Source organism: Pan paniscus, chromosome 18 (genome assembly GCF_029289425.2).
Source record: "Pan paniscus chromosome 18, NHGRI_mPanPan1-v2.0_pri, whole genome shotgun sequence".
Taxonomy (NCBI): Eukaryota; Metazoa; Chordata; class Mammalia; order Primates; family Hominidae; genus Pan; species Pan paniscus.
In genome coordinates this window covers 83087476-83099980 of record NC_073267.2, presented here as the reverse complement: position 1 = coordinate 83099980, position 12505 = coordinate 83087476, and the positions used below count along the sequence as shown (strand labels likewise).

At 41.2% G+C, this 12505-nt stretch overlaps 1 protein-coding gene across 1 annotated transcript in view; it reads right to left on the bottom strand.

Moving 5' to 3' along the window:
* HYDIN (HYDIN axonemal central pair apparatus protein) overlaps positions 1-12505 on the bottom strand; it is a 429930-nt gene that overhangs the window by 264229 nt on the left and 153196 nt on the right. The window contains exons 14-16 of the mRNA XM_063597736.1: positions 5909-6144; positions 3902-4002; positions 1321-1456 (exon numbers count right to left, since the gene is read on the bottom strand). Of these exons, the coding sequence (XP_063453806.1) occupies positions 1321-1456; positions 3902-4002; positions 5909-6144 (473 nt within the window). The remainder of the gene's footprint in view (positions 1-1320; positions 1457-3901; positions 4003-5908; positions 6145-12505) is intronic.

Below are 12505 nucleotides of genomic sequence, written 5' to 3'. Positions count from 1 at the left end.
GATTTTTTGGAATTAATTTTGATTTCTTACAATATGTAATGGAAATACTAAGTATCTTGAGTGTTTGGCTTCCCCTTAAATTTTGTGCCCAAGGCAAGTGCCTCATCCTATGCCCAGTCCTGCTGTGCAGAAACAATTTCCCCTGACCCCAGATGCACACTCTACTCTGAGTTCTTGAAATGATCATGCACTGTGCAGGGCTGGCCTGGCCTGCTGTGGAGCATCTGAGTGTTAGACCTTGTCTCCTGTCACCCTAACCCTTGGCTTCTAGTTCTGTCTCAGAGAAACCCATAGAACCATTCTATTTCTCTCTTACGTAACAGCCCCGTGACTTGTGAAAGGTAGCTGTGTTATCCTAGCTAATTCTATTCTGTTTCAGATTAAACACACATATGATTGGATTTGCAGATGCCATGGATTGCCATTTTGGTTACTGTGAACATGGTGCTTTTTCTTCTTCAAGTTTCCATTAGAAAAATACAATGACAACATCTGAAGACAAAATTCTGGCTGTGTTCTGACCAGGAGCTATCACCTTCCTTTACCTAAAGGTGGTAATTCTCTGCGGCAGCCTAAACTTGCCTTGGTTCTGTGGCCTCCATATTGCTGTTTTAACTCCCATTGATCTTGTAGCCAACTAAACCCCCATATGACATTTTTGCATACATTTTAGTTAGAATATTGTACTTCTATAACTGAGTTTTATACCCAAATGCATTCTTGGTAAACTGCATCTCAGTAGTAACCTTCCATTACTCTAATCTGTACAGATTTTTAAAAAATTGTTTATCCATCTGTGTTTAACTCCTTAGTCTCCCACTTAGCTGGGTGTAGTGGCATATGGACAGACACATTTCATAAAACATGAAGAGATAATTCCTCCTTTCTTATTCCTGTATTGTCTCTAGCTTTCTGGTCCAACAAATCTACTTATAAATATTGCATTACTTACTGATGCCATTCAACTCACAGCCATGGACATAATGAAAACTCCTAGCTCATTTCCCATGCATGGTTAGTTCACAGGCAATTATTTGCAGGTGCAATTCTGCATGTTGGCTTAATTGACACTTTCCCTTGTTTATCAAGGGTAATTTCTCTGGGAAATTAACAACGGTTTACACCTGCAGCTGCTCAGGCATGCAGCTAGCAATCCAACTGTGACTTTATAACCCGATCCTTAGACTATCTAAGGGTTAAAAATCAGCATTACTTAAGGTCATGTGTTCAGGAATGTGGCACTTCAGAGGGATTTCTCTTTCTCATCAAGGGAACTCAACGGAAGAATAATTAATACTGAAGAAGGAGAAAGGAACTCACCTGAGGCTGGACCTCATAGAATCCTGGGAGGTCATCTTGATTGGCAAGCTGGAGTGTTTTCTCATACGGGTACTTCAGGAAGCAGTGCCCAAAGTCCACCTCTGTATTGACCAGATGGAGGGCAGGTACAACACACCTGCTCGGAGGAGCCCATCACACAATTCAAAACAGAGAGCTTGTTTACATACAGAAAACGCAGAGCCCCAAGTGAGATACATTTGTCAGTGTCACATAGTAGTTTTTCTCTAATAACCACATTAGTCACTTTCAAAGCTTCTCTCCTCCTCTCTTCCCTGTCTCTTGGCCCCCAGTCACCACTTTTTAATCAAAAAAGGACTAGAAGCAGAACTCCTTGAAGAGCTGTCTGGTGGGTAATGACTCACATTTCCATTGTTTTATATATTTGGCCTTCTTTGGGCAAGGGGTCCCCATCGCGCAAGATCCTTAGGGTAGTGAATCTGTTTCCATGCCAAACAGGGCCAATGCCACCAGCATGTGGTCCTAACTAGCTGTGACACTTTGGACCAGTCAGAAAGCCCCCCAAGGACTAGCGACAGCTCACATCATCTAAATAACAATAATAATGCTAATTCCTATGCAGAACAGCTGTCTTGGATGCAGAGGCTCAGGTGGCTGCTTGGTCCAGAACTGGCACTGTGACGGGGTTGTCACTGTGCCAACATGGCAGGGGTGAGGTGGGGGGAGAGGGAGGGAGGGTTGTATGCAGAAAAGAGGGGAGTTGAAGCCCTGTGTTTACCATTGGTCTGTTATTAGGTGACTTGGATTTTATTTGCCGTCTGTGACTTTCAATGTCTATCCTACCCTTTGTCATTGCTTCAGTATAGTGCAATGGTGAAGAGTACCAGCTTTTGAATTTGCAGAGCCAGCTTCAAAGACTGACCTTACTAAGTACAACCTGTGTAACCTTGGGCAAGCTGCTTTCTGTCTCAGAGTCCCATTTCTCTCATAGGTAAAATGAGGATAATTCTAGGGATTGATATTGGCATTATAAACTCTTCTTAGGGTGCTGGAAGGGCATAGCCCAGCACCAGGTAAGTGCCCAGTAAAAGGGAGTGAGCCTGTGGCAGAATCATGGCAAGCTGTCACTGCTGGCTCTCTGGAGAGAGTTACTTGAGGCTGCAGTTCTAAAAGCAATTCTTCTGTTAAGAGTCAGTGAGTAGTTCCTACAGATTACACCAAAAATAAGGACATGAAAGAGCCTTTCTTTAATCGCAAAGTTTGTGATTTTGCATGAGTGTTCATTTCTAGCTGGAATGGAAGTTGTCTGTTGACCCAGTGACTTTCTTAAAGCTAATCCTTTACTACCTGAAATACTGTGACTGAGAGGGCTTATACTACTTGACTTGGGTCACAGAATATAAGTAGAAAACTCATAGCCTCTTTAGACCTTTTTTTTTTAAATTTAGAATTTCCTATCGATAGCTGTAGGGAAAGGGGCTAGAAAGTATCTGAATAAGCCTGCATAGACAAGAAATGCAGGACTAGACTGAAAGGCAAATCTGGGCATAGAAAGGACCACATTAGGGTTTTTACTGTTTGTAAACAAAGGAAAAAATAAGTCTTGAAGGAATACTAAGTAGGTCACAGTGGGAACCCTAATTTAAGTTATTTCCGCACTGCTATTTATCTTCATCCAAGCCCAAGACACGTGAAATAGTGTCAGTTACTAACTCCCCACCAACCAGCACATCTGCCCCATCTTTAAAGTGTATGTCTTCCTAAGATTCACAAGAGATCAGAATTCCAGAGATTGACATATTAGCATGATTATCAGTTTTCCTAAGTCATTTTCTCTATTTCCTATACATAGCATTTGCATACATACAACTTAAAGTCCCAGATCTGGACACTGATTGCTTTGGGAAGAGTGTGGCCCCAGGATTTTATTTGGGATCACATCATCATTAGTCGATGACACCACCATCCTCATCAGCAGTACTGCAATGACTGTAGCTTGGTCAAAAAGACACAGTCAACAAATGGCTGAGCCAGGATTTTAACCCAGCTGCCTCTCTCAAAAAGAGAGAGGAGTTGGAGATGGTTCTGAGGAGTATACATTGTTAAAGATGAGCCTCATCTTGGGGGCCCACTCCTAGCCTGAAATTCAAGTCACAGCAACAGTGTCCCGGGGCAGGGACCTCTTGGCTCTATGGATCTTCCACTGCAGGACTGACAGCATCACCTTCCTATTGCATAACTCTGGAGCACTATGTTGAAAGATGAAAATAAAAACGAGCAGCTCTTCACCTCTTCCTGCTAAAACCTTTCTGGTTACATACTTTGAAAGTCAAACCCATTAGAGAGGGTCTGACCCGTTTCTTCACTATTCTTAGGATTCTCTGCCTAAACTCTACAAAACACACACACTTCTTATCTCCACCAAAGGTGCTTTAGAAACATTTGCTGCTTTGTCATTTGAATGTCAGATTCAACTTCCCTTCCCAGGAAGGCAGGACAAACTCAGTGTGCTTGGGTTGGCAGGCCAGCTGCCTTCTGGGAGGCAGCCCATTACTGGAGGCTCGGGGGCGACTCAGGAGAAGAGCAAGCTGGGGAGCAATACCTTGCTGTAATTAAGAGCGCCAGCACCTCTTCTCCGATGCCCTCCACGTCCACCACGAGTGCCAGCTCGTATTTCTGTACAGTGTTGGAGCATAATGTCACCTGGAAAGAAAAAGGTGACAAGTTGGTCTTCGAAAAAGCACGTTCTCTCTACACGGGGGAGGGGAGCCTCCGGAGGACTACGCTGATCAGAGTGGTTTCTAAGTGCTTTCGCTGATCAGAGTGGTTTCTAAGTGCTTTATGGATATATAGCATTTTACATTTTTAGTTGAACAAGTTACATTGTGGGGTCAGGGCATGCTGAGTGTTTTCAAAGGCCAGGGTAGAAACCAAATGGCTGTTAGTACAATGGCTTTGCTCATTTCTGAGGAGGTTTTGTCAAAGAAGTCACATACCTGCATAAGGGGAAAAATGAGCATGAACGATGAGCAATATCGAACCAACTTTAATTACTGCAATTTAAATTGTTCCCTACCTCTGGGCTATATGAATTATGAAAATGTAATATACTAGTAAAACACTATAGCACAAGTTCTCTTACAGTAAAATAAATGGAAATAACCATGTCAGTTCCAGAAAATGGTGTAAGTAATCAGTCTGCTTTACCAAAATCTTGCCCCCACCATCCCACATTCTTTATTAAAGCAGAAAATAGAAAGTTCCAAAGAAAGGTCTATTTGAGGACAATAGAACATGGTCAAACCATAAACAGATTTCAGAACTCATTGGTACTTAGATTTCAATTCCAGCAAGTTGGAGTTAAGCACTAATGAATTGCACAGACAATTCATTTAAGAAGTTTAGCAGTTGCTAGGAGAGATTGAGGGTCAAGGGAGGCTCTTGGGGGGCTCAGAACATTTTACCCTGTGTTTTTATTTCCTGCTGTGAAGCTGTACATTTAGGCTTTCAGAAGCCTTGTTACGATTTTTAATTGCTTCAAAATTATATGTACTGGAAGAGATAGTTTCAAGTCTAGAAAACAGCTTCTGGCATGAGTTAAGGCTTTTCTATCTATAAATTATGCATCTGGTACTAATTAAAATGTTTTCAGTTGCAGAGGGAATCACTGGATGCAAATTTGAGTCCACACAGACCTGGCTGAAGTGCAGATCAGGAGGGAAAACTGGAGCTTGGAGAAAGCTTTTCCAAATATAAAGGAAAAATAAAGTGAAGATGAAGTCATTGATTTGGAAAGAAACAGAGAATCCTAGTGTGACTGTAACCCCTTGTTTACGTATCTGGGCTGTGGCTAGAAGGAAGAACAAGTGGTTTTGGCAGAAGGCTGCTAGCAAGACACTGTGTCTTTTAAAATCTTCCTGAGATATCTGGGAAGCAACAACAACAACAAACAACAACAGCAGAAGAAAAGAGGGAAGACAGTTAAGGGTGAAATAATTCCACTGGTGGCACTGTGAGGCGATAACCAAGGCAAAGCACTATCCTGATTGCAGACAAAACATGGAAGGATGAGTATTCCTCAGGATGAGGAAGCTGAATTCTCATGGCTTTTCCTGCAGAACTCAAGATAAGACACTGTTAGTGATATCACATCCACATCCACCATGAATGAAGCCTGGATTCGGATTACAAAGCTGAATAAACCAGTTATCATCTTTGGCATAAGTGTGGCTATTTATTGGTATCTAAAGGATCTGAGTCTGAAGGAAAGATAAACCTAAGTATCAATAAGTTGTGAAATCTGTTTATATTAGTACCGCTGGGAGTACTGTCTGGATAGCAGTGGCTTCACTAGAAATGCCTAGAACCCACTCTTCTGGTGAAGGCAATGCATCTAGATTAAGGTAAAGCCACTGGCACAGTGCCCATTGCTTTGCCCAATGTATTTGTGTCTGATTTATTTCCTTATAGGCCCACGTTTCCCTGTAAATTGACAGGCACCCCCTCCTGCTGACACTGGACATACTAGAGCAAACCCTAGATGAGGGCCCATGGCTATTTTGAAGGCTCAGCTGCTTAGCTGTGTGTGCAGGAAGGCCATGCACTTTACCCTGATAGCAGCAAATCCCTGGGGGCGAATGGTGCCACAGTCAGGAGTGATGGTGAATTCTTTTGGTTTCATTGAGGATATTTCTTCCTTGGTCCAAGACGGTCTTTTGTAGTCCACATGCTGCTCACAATATGAAATGCTTTTATGGCCAAGGCCATCCCCAGGGATACGCAGTTTGTAAGTCATGGGGATCAAAGAGGTATTATTGAGGGAACATATCAAGGTATGAGGAAACCCTGGAAAACAAAATATGATGTGAGAAATAAAAGCCCCCCCAACACCTCCCTTGACCCTCAATCTCCCCTAGAAACTGCTAAGCTTCTTGAATGAACTGTCTGTGCTATTCATTACTACTTAACTCCAACTTGCCCTAAATATTATTTTTATTGTTTCATTCCATCAATAAATACATTTTCATTCATTAATGTATCTATTTTTTCATTTATGCATTCACTTAGTGAATATTTACTATGCATTTACAATGTGGGAGATTAAACACCACATATAAAACAAGCCCCTTGATTGCCACTCAGGCCCTTCCAGGGAGGCAGCCTCTGTTAGTAGTTTGCTGAGTAGTCTTGCAGAAGTATATTTTGCATTTATTTCTTACACAAAAATATACATTTTTACATTGAATCATGCTTGCTGTTTTTATTTGCCAGTGTGTGAAAGAAAAAGCCTGCATGGTTTTGCCCGCTGGGTGACCCAGAGCTTGCCAAGACATATTAGAGTGTGTCCTAGACCTGTCTGGGTATCACGCTCTTAGGGCTGATGACACAGTATCAAAAAATAGCCTTTCCCAAGAGAGACTTTACAAACTGCTTTAGAGCCAGCCAGAGACTAACACCTGGCTTTTACCTCTCTTAGACAAAGCTGCTTTGTCATCGTATCCAGCTTCGTTCCGTGAGACTCCTCTCTTAAGAGATGTGGACCTTTCTTGCTTGGCAAGCAATACACTAAGCTCTGATTTTCTTTCTTTTCTTTCTTTCTTTCTCTCTCCTTCCTTCCTTCCTTCCTTCCTTCCTTCCTCCCTCCTTCCTTCCTTCCTTTCTTTTTTTTTTTTTTTTTGAGACAGAGTCTTGCTCTGTCACCCAGGCTGGAGTGCAGTGGTACAATCTTAACTCACCTCAACCTCCACCTCCCAGGTTCAAGTGATTCTCCTGCCTCAGCCTCCTGAGTAGCTGGGATTACAGGTGTGCACCACCATGCACCACCACGCCCATCCAATTTTTGTATTTTTAGTAGAGACGGGGTTTCACCATGTTGGCCAGGCTGCTCTTGAACTCTTGACCTCAGGTGATCCACCTGCCTTGGCCTCCCAAAGTGCTGGGATTACAGGTGTGAGCAACAGTGCCCGGCCACTAAACTCTGATTTTCGATTCCCTAGGCAGCTATTGTATCTGATACCACTTTCAGAACAAGAAGAATAATCTATAGACACAGGAGAACAAAAATACATATTTCTACTGGATGGAAATGCTACTCTTCTACCTTGAACTCTGCTGTAATAAAATGTACTTGGTCTCTTGGAGTAATGACTGTTGCTGTCGGGGCTATTTTGAGTTGATCTACTTCTGCCTCATGTCTCAGCTTTTGTCTACACATTAGGCCATTGGAGGAAACACATTCATGTATCCTTTGTGATAACACACCTGCCAACCTACTTGGAAGATATCTTTCATGGAAAAAGAACTGTGAGATTGAGTGCACTTGAAGGGTTATTCTTGGAAATTCCAGAGGAACTGCTTGGAAGGCAGCTTCACAATCATGCTACATGTGACTTTCCTGGACTTACCAAATAATGACTCTGGAAACTGTAGATGGCTTAGCCTTATTTGATCTGACCATTTATGAGTTAGACGATCTGTGAATGTGGAGCGTATTATGGAAAGTGGGTATTATAAAGATTCATGTGGTCTTCCAAACCATTGCCCAGACTGCTTCCTTAAAGCCAGAACTTTTTCACAGAATAAAGCCAATTATGACCTCCTAGTTACAACAATTTCTTGTACTAGTACCTGTAATATCCCATATTGCTTGTCAAGAAGCCTAAAGGAAGGGGATGCTGATTTGTTAAAGACTGAAGGTCATTAATAAGAATGTTACTCCTAGGTTTCTAGTTGCAACCAATCCTAATACTATTCTATCTACAGTTCCACCTGAATGCAAGTACTTTACAGTTGTAGACCTCTATGCTCCCTTTTATAGGGTCTAGTAGATAAAAAGTCAATATTTATTTGCCTTCTCTTCAAATAATTAACAACACAATTGCACAGAATGTCTCAAGGATTCACAGAGGCACCTGATCTTTCTCCCAATACTTGTATAATGTTTTAAAACACAACATTCTCAAGAGATTCAATTCTCCTTCAAGATGCTTATTTTCACCTGACCTAAAAAGCTCCTAAGAAGACTAGCAGAAACTAGCAGCGGAAGATCACAAGGCTGTAAAGGAAAAATTACAGTTCTTTAAAAATATGGTATATTATTTGGAACATGACGTCTCTACTAGAGAAAGGACCCTATCTAATGAGAGTATTAAATTGATTCATCAACACGCAGGACAAAATGCTAAATTATAATTGAGAGACTGGGGAATTCATGGAATATTTTAGACAATGGATTCTTTATTTTTCTAGTAAAGTAAAAATCTCCACAAAGCAAAGGGAACTGTGTTGGCAGATCATTATGCAAATCAGGTGGCATTTTTGTCATTGGCCATAGAAATAATTCAGAATATGGGAATCAATAAGCACATATATCCAACTCATTTTGGACATAGAAAATTTAGCCTCAGATTCAGAAAACAAACGTTGCCTAAAATTGGGAACCTCTGTTCATTCCACTGGTCTCTGGAATACCAACTATGCCCCCAAATCTAAGTGGTCTTTGACAAAAATGTTTTATCATACATAAAACATCACCACCATAGAAGAGAGGAAATAATCTCTGAATAAGAATCAATGGGAAAATCTCTCCTCTGTAGCTGGGGATGTGGCTGGCTCCTGCCTCCCATCCTGATACCATATCCAGAAACATTGTACAAGTGGGATGTGAGTCTCTGGAATATATGTGGATTAGGCCCAGCTCACAAAGTTCAGAATATGTGCTTGTAACTGTAAATTCTTTGGATGGGTTTGAGCCTTTCTGTACAGAAAGACCACTGCTGTGACTGTGACTAAGAAATTGTAGACTATAATTTTCCCACCTGGGGAATGTTACCTTACACTACAAGAGTTAAAAAGAATTTTATAGTGCGTTAGCCCTTTGATAAAAAATTTCACAATCTTTGGGAAATGTAGAGCATAAAAATAGTATTACTGATCTTAAGTTGGCCCAGTTCTCTGAGGTTCTGAGTTCCTTGATGAAGAGTTTTACCTTTAGCTCTGATGGCCATCAGATATGATTAGCTCCCTCTGTAACTCATAGACTATTCACTTTATGAAATAATAACTAGAAGATCCATGTGATTACAAGTATTTCATCAATTTGGGTCAACCTTGCTTCATGCAGACATAACAAAATATTGTGAGAACCAGTTCATCTATAAGTTTAAAAAGTCTTCCCTAAAATACCACCCTCAGAAGCCCTCCCCTCTTTCTAACTGAAGAATGAGTACCCTGAAAAATACACCAATGAAGATCTTCTTCAGAGCCTTCTAACAACTGACCTTGCAGTTAAATTATGAGGTGGACCTCTGAGGAAAAAGATGCCCATAGAAGCTAAATTATTGGCTGAAGACGTGTTGAAAAATACTCTCACTGGGGATCTTAAGTAGAGGTTTTCTAAAAAAACAGAAAAAACCTTCAGAAGCAGATGACCTTCAGAAATAGACTGCTATTTCAAGTCCCTCAGAACAAGCAGACTTTACCCACAGTAGATAGCTTCTGCTCAAGACTGATGGGATGAGATTTTGTTAGATGCCTGACGTTACTGATTCTCACACTCTCCCTTGCGTGCTTTTGTTTTTCATCATTTTGCCATATTAATCCTTGTTTCTTATCTTAAGGTTATACAATTTTGATACACTCTGTGATGGCTCCCTTACTGTTATTGACAACTTGTTTTGGGCATGCTTTGCTCACACCTACTATGATCTCTTCTGCCAACCCTTCTAAGATCATTCTGTGATCATTACAATCCGGTTTTGCTTCCGACTCCTTACTTTACACCCTCCGAAGGTCAACTTAGATATTTCTCCTTCAGCTACATACTGCCAGTTTATATCAGTGCCATAGAAGAGACACCGGTAATGCATCTTTCGATGCTTTATTTGAACAACTCTGTCCCCAAATCCCAGACAGGTTATCATATTTTGCAATAACTTCTCTGTCCACATTATTCAATGGCCGAGTTCAATAAATGCTTGGAGGTTTTCAAACTCCTTATTCTCATTCAACACATCCTTGTATCTCCTGAAAAATAGTGGGTTTGCAGATATTTACCTGGGCCTTTAGTGTATCAGCTAGCATGCCAGTTGTTACTTGGTCCATTTATTCTTTAACCCATCCAAGGATTCATCTATGCCTCAATGTTCCTTCAAGGACAATCACCACCCAATTCTATTATCTGACTCTCTCATGCTACTGCAGCTGTAGTCAACAGAACTAATTATTTCTGGGTAGGTCATCCAACATCCAATCCTACCATCAAAAATCTTTATAGCCATAGAAATTTTAGAAACCAACATATAGTACTATTACCCACCACCCATCTATCACAACATCATCAATTCCAACAGTCCCTGATGCAAAATCCATATCTTCACCACCAAGCAAATAAATGCCACATCTCCAACACTAATCTATAACAGACTCCTTTTTAGGAATGGAACTTAGTGTCAATACAGGGATAATACTGTCAACTTTAGTTAGCTTAATGTATTCCCCACTATATTAGCCTCTGCAAACCTTTTTAAACCCCACATAATATGTCCATCATTCTGAAATAACTAAAATATTCCTCCAATTCTTGGCTTATTCCTGGAATGATCAGTTTCACTTTTGCATCAGGAACTATATGCATCCCTATTAGTCTTTCATTCCTGAGCTAATAACAAGCTTATGCTCATCTGTCTCATTAACGCCTCCCTACTTGCATATGTGGGGTAATAATTAGAAAGTTTCAAATGTGGCCAGGCACGGTGGCTCACACCTGTAATCCCAGCACATGGGAGGCAGAGGCAGGTGGATCACCTGAGGTCAGGAGTTCGAGACCAGCCTGGCCAACATGGTGAAACCCCGTCTCTACAAAGAATATTAAAAAATTAGCCAGGTGTGGTGGTATGCACCTGTAATCCCAGCTACTCGGGAGGCTGAGGCAGGAGAATTGCTTGCTCCAGAGGCGGAGATTGCAATGAGCCAACATGGTGCCACTGCACTCCAGCCTGGGCAACAGAGACTCTGTCTCAAAACAAAACAAAACAAAACACACCCAAAAAAAAAAAGAAAAGAAAAGAAAAGAAAGTTTCAAATGCCTCTCCACATCCTCCAGTGCTACCATGCTTCTTTGTGAAGAGTCTATTTGATGAGAGACCAATCCACCTGGGGAAATAATGGTACTTTGTTGGAGTCATGAGGCTTAAATTGTGGGGGTCATATAATTGGAAATTAACACAAAATTGCCCCTCGCTTTGGCTGATGCAGTACAGACTCCAGAAGCAAAGCAAAGTAGCCTAAACCCACTGACCCATGTGGTTTTGAAAACCAGATCGCCTTAGATTTCCTGTTGGCAAGCCCAAAAGGGATGATATTGCTGACATTTCCTGCCACAATACAGAGAAGATTAAAGAATTTATAGCATTCATAGCTAAACTAAAAGAAAAGATAATTTGGGTTTTGAAGGTGGATTAAGTTGGTTTTTGAGATAAGTTTCCATGTCTCAGGTTTGGGAAATCTTGGGGGTCATGGTTCTGCAGTGTCTTCTGGCCTCTTGCATAGCTGCCATATCATCAAATGGTTCAATAAGATATTATACAACAAAAGAAAAGTAAATTGTTTCTAATTTTCGGCTAAGCTAATTACCAAAACTTTCAGCTGAACCAACTATGAGGAACAGCTGTTGATTTTTATTTCTATAGCTCAAGGAAACTATGGATAAATTACCCAATGATAATCTTTCCTGCGTCCTAATAAAGGGGGCCCAAATGGAAGATGGTTAAGGGAAAAACCTATCTAACCTTGGAGCATGCGTACCTGGTTTCGTGTGAGCCAGAGCTCCCTAACATCAAAAATCCCATTCTAGATCTGATGGAGAATAATGTTATCAGTGTCATTGTTTTGAGGATGAATAAGAGCCTTTAAATTGACACACAGGTTATTCTTTAAATGGACACACAGGTTATTTTCTTATTTGGCATACAGCACATAGGAAAAGGAGGCGATGATATGAGAGTTCTGGCAAACAGGAAGAGGAAGTGGAAAGGCTACTCCTTTTGTCTCAGTTGAGTATGGGAAGGGGAAGAATAACAGAGTGGCCACATGTGTACATCATGGCATCTGCCTTACAGGCCAGAATCTCAGGGATAGGGTGGCTAAATAGGTTGAGGGGATGTTGGAAGCAAAGGGACTTCTGCCTGGCTTTCTTGTTGGGAATCTC